The following is a 13,935-nucleotide window of genomic DNA, read 5'->3' as shown; positions in this document are numbered from 1 at the left end:
AATGTTTCCTTATTATTTTACTATTTTAGATTTTTTTTTCATCTAGAAACAAACACCTTATAGGATTCTTATTTTAGATTTCTAAAAGTTTAGGAAATATTGTCAAACAAATCATATTTAATCATAATTACCAATTCAAAAAGTAATAAGGTTGTTTATTAAATAATAAATAATAAACTTCATAATATATAATTATTTTAATATTATAACAAATTTATTATTGAAAAGCTCTAATAACAAATTTTATTCATTATTATATTAAACAATTATTAATATTATATAATAAATAGAAATTTATTATTGGTTTATTTATTATCAAGAATATGAATCTATTTTTAACTTACTAATATTATAATAAATTCTTTTTTCAAATTCTTACTTTATAATGTTTCTAGAGAAAAAAAAATTCTCAAATAATAAAATAATACGAAGGATTATGATGACATGACAAGTAAAGGGCTATTTTTGGGAATAATTAAATCATAAATTAAAAAGTGCATGCATTTTAAATTATTTTTAAATAAATGAAGATAATATTGGAATTTTCTTTGTCAACCAATCAGTTTTGAGAAAAAAAGTTCTTGTAATTAATAAGCTCCAGAATTGAGGAGGTTAGTTTTTGTATATATATATATATAATGTATATATATAACAGTTCATGTAATTTTTTATTTTTTTGTAAATTAAAATATAATGTTTTTTTATATTGATAAATAAAAGCCATATTGTTTTAATGTTTAAAAAATTTCTACATTTGTATTAAAAATATGTGGTAACAAAATTTTCTATTAACATTAATTTATTTAAATAATTAATATTATTAATAATTTATCTTATCAAATTAATTTTAATTTATAAAATATTACTAATAAAAACTGAAAATTTGATTTAACCAAAATAAATATGGATAATTAATAATTAATAATTTTGATTTATAATAGTGTTCTTATGATTTGTTTCCTTTTTATTTCTCTACTAAATCTAAAAAACAAAACGGCCACCCGAGTGAGGCATCACGAAGCCCTTTTGTTGAATTTCCTCTCCAAGCGAGCATCATGCCCTATTTTCCTCTACCACTCTCAATCCTCGCAGGTACTAATCTAATCATGTTATTATTATTTCTTTTCAACCCCCGTTTGCTTCCCTAGAAAATCCATCCCCCATTCGATTTCCGGGAAAATTCATCCTCGTTTGATTTCCAAGAGAAATCTATGCAAAACTCCCAAGGAAAACAAAAAAAAAAAAAAAAATGCTATTATTTTTGTTGCTCCTTGTGTTTTCTGGATCTGTTCTAGGGTTCTAATTGCTTTAGTGCCATTGGATTTAAATTTTACAAACCCTAAATCCACGATTTTTGAGCCAAGCTGAAAAACACAACCTTTGCCCGCAAATTCTAGATCTGTGTGCGGGCTAGACTGGTAAGTGGAGTGGGGGTAATGAGGATACCTTTTCCAACCACTGAACCACACCTAAACTTTAAAGCGTGTGACATTACAGAGCTGGGTTGTGCTACAATTACTGGAAATGGCAGCGGACCTCTACACTCTTTCTTTAATTAATCAACTTTTCCTTTTATTTCCATCAAAGCCTCTTTTTAAGACCTACAACTTAAAGCCTATAATTTTATTTTTATTTTTTTACAGTTACAAACTTACAGCCTCACTAGCTTCAATGAGATTTCCCGTATTTATTTATTTTTCTGAAAAATGGGTAAAAATACCCATTGATACCAAAATCTCGGCGATATTTTTAAAAAATTACCCAATTTTCTGTCAAATATCTCAACAAGCAACGATAACAACCCAAATTAACTCATAAATCCATTACATTCATACATGGGAAAACTCCTCTCAGCTCGGACCACCTCTCTCTGTTTTCACTGCAAGCTCCCCTCGCGAATTGTGGTTGTGAAAGAAGGTGAAAAAATATGGGTTTTTGGAGTTAGGGTTTGGTTCAAGAGAGAAAAAGGGATTTGGGGGGTTTGGTTCAAAGAGAGAAGAAGGGATTTGGGGTTTGGTTCAAGAAAGAAGAAGGGATTTGGGGGTTTGGTTCGGTTCAAGAGAGAAGAAGGGATTTAGGGTTTTGATTCAACGCAGAAGAAAAGATTTTGGGTAAATCTCACTATTATATTTTAGTAAATATTTTTAAAAAAATATTGCCATGTGGAGTGTCTACATGTCATATGAGCCATGTCATTGGCTTAAGTGGAATATGGCTTTTCTGAGCAATTGATTATGTCAAAGTGCATGAGGGTATTTTTGGAAGGGCCTCAATATCACTATTACAGTGTATGAAAGGTGGTTTATTTTCCACAAAATCCATTGAATTTGAAAAGTAAAAAGTAAAGTTTCCAAATGGCAAAATTTTGCCCATTGGTGTATTGTTACATAAATTCCCCATTAATATTGGTGGTGCATTAAATTATGTGTGAATGAGGAAATAATATTGGTGGTGAATAATATTGGTGGTGGTTGAGGAGTTCCATCAAATTATGTATGAGAGAGAGAATATATTTTTTATCTCATATGATTTCTTTTATATATAATTATCAATAACTTAATGTTTCAGGTGCCATGCTCCACCTGGTTGATTAAGTATCTCAATGACATTTGATGAAAAAAATTTGATTTTTTTTAACATGATTAAAGTGAAGAGAGTTTTGGAATGAATTCTTAAATTTTATCTTGTCTCTAAGTGAGCGTTTTTTTTCTCATAAAACTAGATTCTTAAATCCAATCTTTTCTTCATGTATGTTTCTTTCATAAAATTCAATTTTGAAAATAAGATTGAGATTGATTCTTTCCTCTTTTTTCATTCTAATCGCCCTACCGTTTTATCGGGCTTCACTCAAAGGTCATGGTCCTGTATTCCATTTCATGAAGGAATCCTATTCATTTGTCCTCGTGTACACTCCACATACAATTAATAAATAAGTAAATAACAACCTTTTTTCATTAGTGTTATGAATGGTATGACCCACACTGAAGGGTGTTTCGGCTTGAAATGTTTTTAATAAAAGTGATTTTAAAAAAAATATTTTTAAAAGCATTATTAAAAATTTATTTGATAATGATTTTAAAAAATACTTTTAATTTTTATAATACTTAAAACAATTTTATTTGTTAGAAACACTTTTTAAAATCACTACCTAAAATGAGTTCAAGTGATTTTTCAATGTCATAAATGATTTTTCATATTTTTAAAAATGGTTTCTAGATTTTGTAAAATGCCTCTTTTTTTATTTTCAAAAACACTTTTTAAGTTAAAAACAGTTTTCAAAATGACAATCAAACACACTCTTTAATCGTACCAAGTAGTAATCTAGTTAATTCAACGAGTAATATATCTTATTTATTTAGAAAATTAATCCAATTATATGATTCATACGATGTCAAAAGTCTAGCTTCTTAATCAGTTCGCAGAGGTTCAAGGATGTAACACCCTTAGATAATTGTTTTTTTTTTTTTTTTTTTTTTTGTATTGAATCACAAGTTTACCCTTATTATAGTTTATCATCTTATGGATTGTGATTTCATTAGAAAAAAAAATGTGTGTAAAGAGAAGACAACCTTAACCATTATAACTTTTTATTTTCATTTGATTAATCAATTCTTGAGCATTAGTGTGTTCTATGAACATAGAAATTATATTGATCATTAAAGCTTCTTAAAATCTCTTTATCTTTATTTATATTTATTCCTATATGTTGAATTAACACTATTAACTAATATAAATTTATTCAATGTTTAATATGTGAATTTTACAAGATGTAACATGTAAAAATTGAAGCATCCTTAGCAATATTGTTTGGCTATTTCTTTATATTATATAATCTAAAATTTAATTCTTAACTATGCTAATAAGAAACAAATTCTAAGGCTAATAGGATGTCTAATAATGATTTAATAATTTAATTTAAATTATTAAATATATTTAATAAAATAACTTAATATTACAATTTAAAATTAAACATAACTTTGATGATCAATTTAATAACTTATGACTTAACAACTTAAACATAATGTGACTTAAAATCATCTTAAGTCATTAAATATTAAATTTTATCAAACTTCCTTTCTTTTAAGTTAAACTCTTATTAATAAATAATTAATGTTAATAATATTATTATAATAAGTTCCAATAAGCTTTTTTATATTTTGAGGGGATAATACGTATCAATCAACCAACTTGCAATCATAATTATATAATCATAAAATAAAAGAATTTCCTTGGCATGGTGGATGGAATTGATTAAGAAAATATATATATATATATATAGTTTTTTTATTTTCTTTTAAATATAATTATTAATAACTTAATGTTTCCGGGTGCCATGTCACTTGGTTGATTGCACATCTCAATGACATCGATGTTTAAATTTTAAAACATGATTTCAATAGTGATTAAAATGAAGAAGATTTCTGTTTCTTGATAATGAATAAAAAAATTATTGAAAATGAATTTTTAAATACAATTTTGTATTTCAATGAATTTTTTTTATTAATTAAATGTCAATATGTGTTGAATTAATACTATTAACTAATATACATTTACTCAATGTTTAAGATGTGAATTTTAAATTCTAAAATAATTCAATTTTTAAGATTTCAATTTTACGAGGCCTAACATGTAAAAAGTGAAGCCTCTTTGTGTGTCTATCTCTTTATATCATATACTCTAAAATTTAATTTTTAACTATGACTATTAAGAAACAATTTTTAAGGCTAATAGGGTATTTAATAGTGACTGAATGATTTAATTTAAATTATTAAATATATTAATAAAATAATTTAATATTATAATTTAAAATTAAATATAATTTTGATGATCGATTTAATAACTTATGACTTAATAACTTAAACATAATGTGACTTAAAGTCATCTTAAGTCATTAAAAAGTAAGTTTTATCAAACAAATTCTAAGGCTAATAGGGTGTTTAATAATGACTGAATGATTTAATTTAAATTATTAAATGTATTTAATAAAATAACTTAATATTATAATTTAAAATTAAATATAACTTTGATGGTCAATTTAATAATTTATGACTTAGCAACTTCAACATAGTGTGACTTAAAGTCATTTTAAGTCATTAAAAATTAAGTTTTACCAAATGTACTTTTCTTTAAGTTAAACATTTATTCATGGATAATTAATGTTAATAATATTATTAATAACTTAAAATTTTAACCTAATAATAAGTTCCGATCAAGGAAGAAAATGTATATATCATAATTTATTTTATATTGTTTAATACAATTGAATTAAATAGATCATATTTTAATACTAATATATATTTTAAAATTAGACATATTATAATCAAATATCATAATATTAGGTGTAATTTAATAATAAAAGTATACTTATAAAATTCATATTTTTATCGATGCATACGATATTATTATTAAATATGATAAATCATGTTATACATATATCAAAATTTTCAATAAAATAACTTTAAAATGTCTATTATACTTCTAATTATATTATTATAAGGTTTTTTTTACATTTTCATGAGTTTTTAACAATTTTAACCTTATCGATATTTTTTTCCAAAATATCCGCCGATATATCTCCGATATATCCGTAAAATCGAAGTACTGATATATCCGTGATTACCGATATTTTCATCTTTGGTTCCGATAAACCTTTTTATATTTTGAGGTGGATAACATGTTATCAATCAACCAACTTGTAATCATGATTATATAATTATTGGCATGATAGTAGAATTGGTTAAGAAAAAACTAAAAGAAAAAATAAAGAAAAATTGTTTTCTGATTTTCTTTAAAATATAATTGTTAATAACTTAATGTTTCCGGGTACCATGCTTGCCCCTTGGTTGATTGCACATCTCAACGACATCGATGTTTAAATTTTAAAACATGATGTTAATAACGATTAAAATGAAGAGATTCTCTTTTTAAAATTTTGAGAATGAATTTTTAAATACAATCATGTCTTTGAGTGAATTTTTTTTTATTAAATGACAATACGGAAGTCAAATTGGTAATGATATTCTTTTCTTTTCTTTTTTCTTTTTAATCAATCACAGTATCCTATGGATTTGACGTTGATGCACGATCCACAAACAAACAAGTAATAATTATTTTGAGCGATGACATATCATATTTAATAAGTAGATTAATCCAATTATAACATTTGATTAAATTTGAAAGTAATTTGATCACGTCTTGATCAAATTTGGTAATGTGGCATCTTCGCCATGATCATATGAATTTATTTATTTTTATTTTTTTCGTGTAAAGGAACTTATAATAATGAATTTAATTTATAAAAATACACATTTTATTATAAAATTATTAATAATAAAAGTCATTATTACAAAAGGGTAAATATGAAATAATTTTTTTTTTTAATTTTAAAATTTATTTACCCCATTTTGATGATTAATCAAATTCCTTTCACTAAACAAATTAAGTGGTTTTTCAACATGTCTAATATTAAATGCATGGTTTAAAATGGGCCCAAGATGTGACAAATTTTTACACACCATTTGAACTCATTTTGCCCCATTAAAAATATCAACGAAAGAAGAGAAATCAAGTTTGAACCAAATAGACCAGCGACCAAATTAGGCTATCCGGTCAATTTTTAAAAAACATTACTATTTTGAAGTAAAATGTTGCATCTTCAATACAAGAAGGAGATGGAGAATAACAAATTTGAAACTTAATTGCACTCCACACCCATATAAAAAGAATAAACAAAGTTTATTTTCTTATTACAATTTTACTAATCGTAAATCTTGAGACCATTAACAAAGATAGAGGTAAAAACATCCATCTTAATCTTGGGAAATGATAAGTCAATCTCAACATCTTCTTTATTGTTTTTGCCTTCATTGAGTGATATGGATTTTGTCACGTCTATCAATATGATTTCTCCCTTGCAAGGTCTGCCTAACCCAAAATCTATATCATAACACGAAAACTTTGGCAATCCAGCGACTCCAAATATTCTCTTTGGATTTAAAGATTTATAATTCGACATCCATTTCTCCAACCCTTTCAGAATTCCTTCTTTGTTTCGAAGTCTTTCTTGAATTGCCTTTCCTATAGTATTGGTTGCAACTATGAAGCCATCTTCTGTAATCAGTTCCAAACTCTTCACTGTCGCTGAACATGGAGCTAAGCAATTACCGAAATAGTTTGCAGGTATGGGTGGATCAAAATAAGCTCGACAGCCCCCCACAAAAGCCAAATGCTCCGGCTCATTCTCACCCACATCTTCACCACTCTTTGCTCGAGCTTTACCCATGCAATCCCATACATAAGCGCATGCTACTGTAAAACTTGATACATGTGATAACGTGGGGCATTTGGCTGCAACCCATCTTTTGAGTCGTTGGAGATCCTCTTGGTTGAGTACAAATGTGTCTAGGACGTTGTTTGTAGAAGGCCGTGTTGATAACTCCATTATCAACCCAAAAACAGAAATATCATGTTAAATCATATAAAGAAAACATGCTGATTATTTGAGAGAATGTGGATAAACCTGAATCCATTTTGCAGTAGTGTTGAAGAAATATGGTTCTTCTAAGGCAATAGATGAGGAAACCACCTTTCTGTATTCTTTCTTATGATGGGAGGTAAGAGAGGGAACGTTCTATATTTCAAAAGAAAATTGAATAGACATCAAACTTTTTTATTTCATTCTTTATTTATTAACTTCCTCTATGCCTTAGGACCATAATGTAAGAAATATGTGACTTTGGCTATACACATAAGATGACTCATACTTAATAATTAATATAAATTGAATATATATGAATAGCTTAATCATAAATAATTATTAATATATGTGAGTCTAGAATTATTCTAACAGTCCGAGGTCGATATCCTTTGAACTTTATCTTCCCCACTTGGTTCCAAAAGATGGACTCTATTCCAAGAGGGTCGTTCACCACAGTTCTATCATAGAAAGGGAGAATACGATCTTGTAACATGGCGGTCTCTTCCCCTAGTTTATTTAATTGAAGCCCATATCCGTACGAATTGAGAACATGTATTGTCATCTGCAACAGAATAGGGAAAGGTGAATCCCAAAGAAATTCCAAAGTTAGGTAAAAGAGTCACTTGGATGGCCAGAAGGGGAGCGACTAGTATGCTAGAGGACATGAAGACAGGTGATAATTGTGGTACAAGAGGATGAAAATCAGCAACATTACGAGGGTGATTGCCGATCAAATAATTAAAATCTCTGGTACTCTCTGCAAAGATTAATGAAACTGAATCACCATCCTTGTAGCGAATTTTAGGCTTGGTGAAGTTTGGAGGAAATATTAGAGTATGTTTGGTTGGTGTTTTTAAAAACTGTTTTGGAAAAGAATTTTTAATAATAATTTTTAAGAACAGTTTTTTGTGTTTTCAGAAACAACATTACGTTTGGGAACTGAATTTTGAAAAACGGTTTTTGTTCTCAAAAACCAAAAAAATATGTTTGGTTGAGTTAAGAAAAAAAGTGTTTTTCTATTTTAAATGTAATTAATAATATAAAAAAATTAATTAATAATGATATATTTATGATAATTTTTTGTTTAAAAATATTTATAATTTTATTTTATATTTAATAATTATATAAAAGATAGAAAAATTTAAAAGTAAATCAAACTAATTTATTTATAAAAAATTATTAATTTTCACTATTTTACTTATTATATATATATATATATATATATATATATATATATATTGGGACGGAAACTTGTTCACCTTTCTCTACTTCTTTCCTCTGTTTCTCTTTCCTTCCTGTGTCAATTTCTCTTCCAATATCCAAACTTTTATTTACTGCAATTGAACTATTTCTCTCTTCTAAGATCAAAAGATTACTCACTAAGGCCAAAATCTAGATTGTGGTTGTTGTAAAGATTCCTGGTTAGGGTTTAGTTTTTGTTTTAATTTTTCTTTCTTTTTTATTTTTTTGCATTCTTGGTATTTTGTGTTATTGTTTATGTTTTGTTTGGTTTATAGGAAATCCTAGAATTTATTGAGGTTTTGGCTTTGAAATGCATCCGAAAAATCATATGGGGATAAATCCTGAAATATCCGAAAAATATTGAAACAGAAATGACCAAAAAATGAAAAAATAAAAAAATTGTCCGATTTTTTTTATTTTCCCTAGTAGTGTAAAGAATTTTCCTTCATAGTGAAAGAGATGAGAACACCCAAGAACACTGATTGCATTTTTTTTTTCTTCTTATAACAATAGCAAAAACACGAAAAACACCATTTTTTTGTTCTCTGAAAACCGGGCTTTAAAAAACACGAAGAACACATGGGAACAAAAAACACTCTCTTATCGAACATGTTTTGTGTGTTTTTTGTTCTCAAAAACAGAAAACTGTTTTTGAAAACACTAATCAAACATGCTCTTAGATTTCCAGCAAAAAAGTAAAAGTGTCTAAGAGCGAGTACAAGAGAGTGCTTGAAGTTAGGAATTATGGTTTCTATGAAGTGGGTCTTGCGTAGGGATGGCAAAGAGACGGGTTCAAGACGGGTCGCCCCCATCCCAACCCCGTTCCGTTTATTCAAAATAATTATCATCCCTGTCTCATTTAAAAAATTAAACGGGGCGGGGCGGGTATGATAAATTCTCATACCCGCCCTACCCCGCCCCATTTAACTTTTTTTTTTTTAATTTTAATTTTTTTTAAAAAAAATTACTTTTAAAATTTTTAATTATATTAAAATAAATATATTTTATAAATAATTAAATTATTATATTTTTGCTATCCCTAGTCTGCAGGTGGGGGAATGCATAAAAGATAAGACTTTCCATCGTCTGGAAACAGCCATGGCATGTCGAAAAAGGTGAGAGGAAGTGCCTTTGACTTCTCATCAACCATGACCGGAGGTGGAGTGACCTGGCAGCGCTCTAGGACATTTACTGTTTCAAATGAAGCCATGTGAGCAAGATGATACAAAAATGCTACAGAAGTATTGCAAATTTATACGAATTTTGATCATCTTAGGCTACATAAAATACAAGATGAGGTACACACGCCGGCATTTTTTCCTTAAAAAAACTGAAGGGTGCCCAACTTGTGAGCATTTTATAAATTTGGTGGCAGATTCGGAATGAATAATATTGGTGGTAGTGGAAGAGTCTGCCTCAAATGATGGGGGTTTTCTATGTTCCTTGTTCCTTGTGCCTCGTGTGCCTCATGATGCAAATTTAGGATGCCAACAGATTGCAGTTCAATTATTTATATTTACTCTCATCCAGCTCGTCTATACCCTTTATTCATTTATTTTTAATTATTTTTTAAAAAAAATTATATTTTATATTAATAATTTTTAAATTTTGATATTTAATTTGCTGGCTTAACTGTACCTTCATGTTTAAAATTTTCAAATTGATTACATTAATAATTTTTTTCCCTTGATTATCTCATCATCGTTTACTTCTCTAGTGAAGTTTTTTGATGTCACCTTTCAACAGTTTTAACATTAAAATCCACTGGAAAATAAGATTGAGATTTGAGAATGACTTTTTCCCCTTTGTTTTTTCCGCTTTGATCAACCCCTTGACTTACTTTAATAAGGTGGTGTCACAAGTGATACCAATTAATTTGATTAAAAAAATAACTAATTGAAATTATTCTAAATGATGGGAATTTTTTTTTTAACTGTTATCACAAGTTGTTATATAATAATATTTCTTCTAAAAAATGGTCTATGCATTTATTTGAGAATTATTTTCTATTTTTGAAAAAATAATAATAATTTAAAGTATTATTTGGATATATTACATATTTTTGTTATAAAAATAGAAAAAATGAGTTTATATAAAATACGGAAACTCTTATTAATTATTCTTCAATTTTGCTTTTTTACTTGAATTAAAGATACAAATTTTCAAGTATTAAAATTATTAGAAGTGCTTAAAATTACTATTAAACGAATTCCAAATGGGTGTTTAATAAATCAACTTAATAACTTAAAGTGACTTAATAACTTAATTTAAGTCATTAAATAAATTATGTATGTTTAATAAAAATAACTTAATAGCATGACTTAAAGTAAAAATAACTTTAAGTAATAAATAAAAATAATTAACTTATTTTTATGTTCATATTTTTATTTTACCTTTTTTACTATCATTTGCCTTAATTATCTCCACCATCTATATTACTATCCTATTATAATTTATGAAGATAAATATGTCAATGTGATGTTTTAGAATAAATTTTAAGTTAATTTTATCAAAAAATCTTAATACTTAAAATAAAAATTAAGTAATAAGTTTTAAATCAATAACTTAAGTATAATTTAATTTAAAGTCAACTTAAATCATTAAATAATAAGGATTAAGTTTTATCAAACACCCCCTAGATATAGGTCAGTTTAAGGTTGAGTAAATATGCACGCTTTCAAATTTAAAAAAGAAAAACAACAAAATTTAAGAATAATTCTTCAACTAGATATAGGTAGTTATTCATAATATGTATTATTATATAAAAATTAAAATTTATTTTATGCAACTTGAAACTGCAGTGTATGATTGAATTTAAAAAAAATTAAAAATCTATTTTTATTATATTTGTTGGGGACCAAATGTAGCCCATGGTCCCTGAATTAGGGTTAGAGTAGGCTTCCCATTCAGCATTTGGGGCCAAGTCCATTTCATTGTAGAGGCTCACACTAGACAAAATGAAAGGCCCATGAGTTTGGCCTACAAAATTCTCAAATGGGCCCAAAGCACAACATATTAAATCTGACTGGGTTGGCAGCCTAGGCTTATTGGGCTTCTCTCAAGGTCCTGCATTTCATTTTTCGTTACCAGTGGTTGAAAATAGCTTTCTATTCTTTATAGTGAAAATTCTCAACATATAGTAGCAAAGGGTTACTCACAAAGGAAAGGGGTTGACTATGATGATATTTTTTTCCCCCATGGTCAGACACACTTCCATCAAGACAGTGTTGGGTTTGGTAGCACATTTTGATATGCAATTGGAGCAAATGGACGTAAAGACAACTTTTCTTCATGGTGATTTGGAAGAGTTGGTCTACATGGTATAGCCAAAAGGGTTCATTCAACTTGGATAGGAGCACTTGGTCTATAAATTGAGGAAATCACTTTATGGGTTGAAGCAGTCCCCTAGGCAGTGGTACAAGTGATTTGACTCCTACACGATCCAGATTGGCTACAAGAGATGTGAGTATGATTGTTGTGTTTATGTAAAGAGCCTAGATGATGATTCATTTATTTTTCTATTACTCTATGTGGATGACATGTTAATTGTTGCAAAGAGTATGAGTGAAGTCAATAAGTTGAAGTCTTTGTTGAGCAAAGAGTTTGACATGAAGGATTTAGATGCCACCAAGAAGATTCTTGGGATGGAGATTCATAAGGATAGAGCTTTAGGGAGATTATGTTTATCTCAGCATAGCTATGTCGAGAGAGTGTTGGAGAGGTTCAACATGGATAATGCAAAACCATTAAGTACACCTTTGGTGAATCATTTTAGATTGTTTACTAATTAGTGCCCAAAGATAGATGATGAAGTGAAATACATGTCAAAGGTTCCATATGCAAGTGCAGTGGGATGCTTGATGTATGCTATGGTTTGTACAAGACCAAACAATTGGTACAAGTTGTTAGTGTGGTGAGCAAGTTTCTGTCAAATCCAGGAATATTGCATTGGGATGCAGTCAAGTGGACCTTTAGATACTTTAGGGGTACTACAGACTATGACATCATGTTCAACAAACAACAGAGTGATCCTTCAATTGAGGGATACATGGATGCAGACTATACAGAAGACTTGGACGACAAGAGGTCTACCATGGGTTATGTATTCACTTTTGGTGGGGGGCTTATTTGTTGGAAGTCTATGATACAGTCTCTAGTTGCACTATCTACTATTGAGTCAGAATATATGGCAGTAGCTGAGGCTGCAAAGGAATCATTGTCGCTTACAGGATTGGTCAAGGAGTTGGGTATTCAGCAAGGTGGAGTTCAATTATATTGTGACAGTCAGAGTGTCATTTATTTGGCAAAGAACTAGGTGTATCATGCAAGGACCAAACACATAGATGTGAAGTTTCACAAGATCAAGGAATTGGTTTCTTCTGGTGAATTGTTACTTAAGAAGGTTCACACTTTTGAGAATGCAACAGACATGTTGACAAAACCTATTACCACAGAAAAGTTCAAGCATTGCTTGAACTTGATTAATGTCTCCAGATGTTAGATAGGAGATGTCCCAACCTATTGTCCCAAGTGGAGTTCCAAGCTATGTTTTCTTTTCGTTTTTCCTAAGGGGTGAATATTCGCCAAGGTGGAGATTGTTGTAGTATGTGGCTCATATTTTTGGAAATTTTCAATACATGAGGTTTAGTATAAGTACCCTTTCTTGTAACCCTAATTTTTGGTGTAATGAAAGTCATTAACCCTATTCCCGTGGACATAAACATTCTGTCGAACCACGTTAAACCTGTGTATTTTATTTATTTATTTATTTTTCTCTAATTTATTCATTAGGAATTGTTGTAGGAATTACAACAAACTTCCAACCACAAAGTCTCAAAATGATGGCTTTGGTACAAGGTCAGAAGTTAAAAGTGTCTTGATTTTGAGCTTAGAAGAGGACTTAGTATGCACAAAGGACCCCAACAAGCATGCATAATCACTTGAGAAAGGAAGATATTAGAGCATTTATTCAAGCACATCACACGTTGCTAGGAGAAATTACAATATTCAAAAACAGTTACTAGCTCCTTAGATAGGCGTACTAGCTAGGCAGGCATTATTGAGTATCGGATTTCTCTAATACACTCATATGTTAGACTAACACATTCAATGAGCCCCAATGTCGGACCATGTTAAAAGGCGGGAGATTTTTTTGCAACCATAACATTGAAAAACTAATGTTATCTTTAGTATATCACAACAACGTTCATTATTTC

The 13,935-nt window shown here is 28.6% G+C and overlaps 1 protein-coding gene across 1 annotated transcript; it reads right to left on the bottom strand.

Moving 5' to 3' along the window:
* Positions 1-6,757: 6,757 nt before the first annotated feature.
* On the bottom strand, positions 6,758-7,441 carry LOC100245977 (malonyl-coenzyme A:anthocyanin 3-O-glucoside-6''-O-malonyltransferase-like). Its single transcript, XM_010659095.2, has one exon. The coding sequence runs from the start codon at positions 7,439-7,441 to the stop codon at positions 6,758-6,760; it is 684 nt and encodes a 227-aa protein (XP_010657397.2).
* Positions 7,442-13,935: the final 6,494 nt, after the last annotated feature.

Source organism: Vitis vinifera, chromosome 12 (genome assembly GCF_030704535.1).
Source record: "Vitis vinifera cultivar Pinot Noir 40024 chromosome 12, ASM3070453v1".
In the NCBI taxonomy this organism is placed as follows: Eukaryota; Viridiplantae; Streptophyta; class Magnoliopsida; order Vitales; family Vitaceae; genus Vitis; species Vitis vinifera.
Note: the sequence above shows the minus strand (reverse complement) of the source record. Positions and strands in the feature narration are given on the sequence as shown.

Excerpts from the sequence above, each read along its gene's own strand:
- LOC100245977 (XM_010659095.2), bottom strand. The coding sequence starts at position 7,441 with ATGGAGTTATCAACACGGCCTTCTACAAACAACGTCCTAGACACATTT.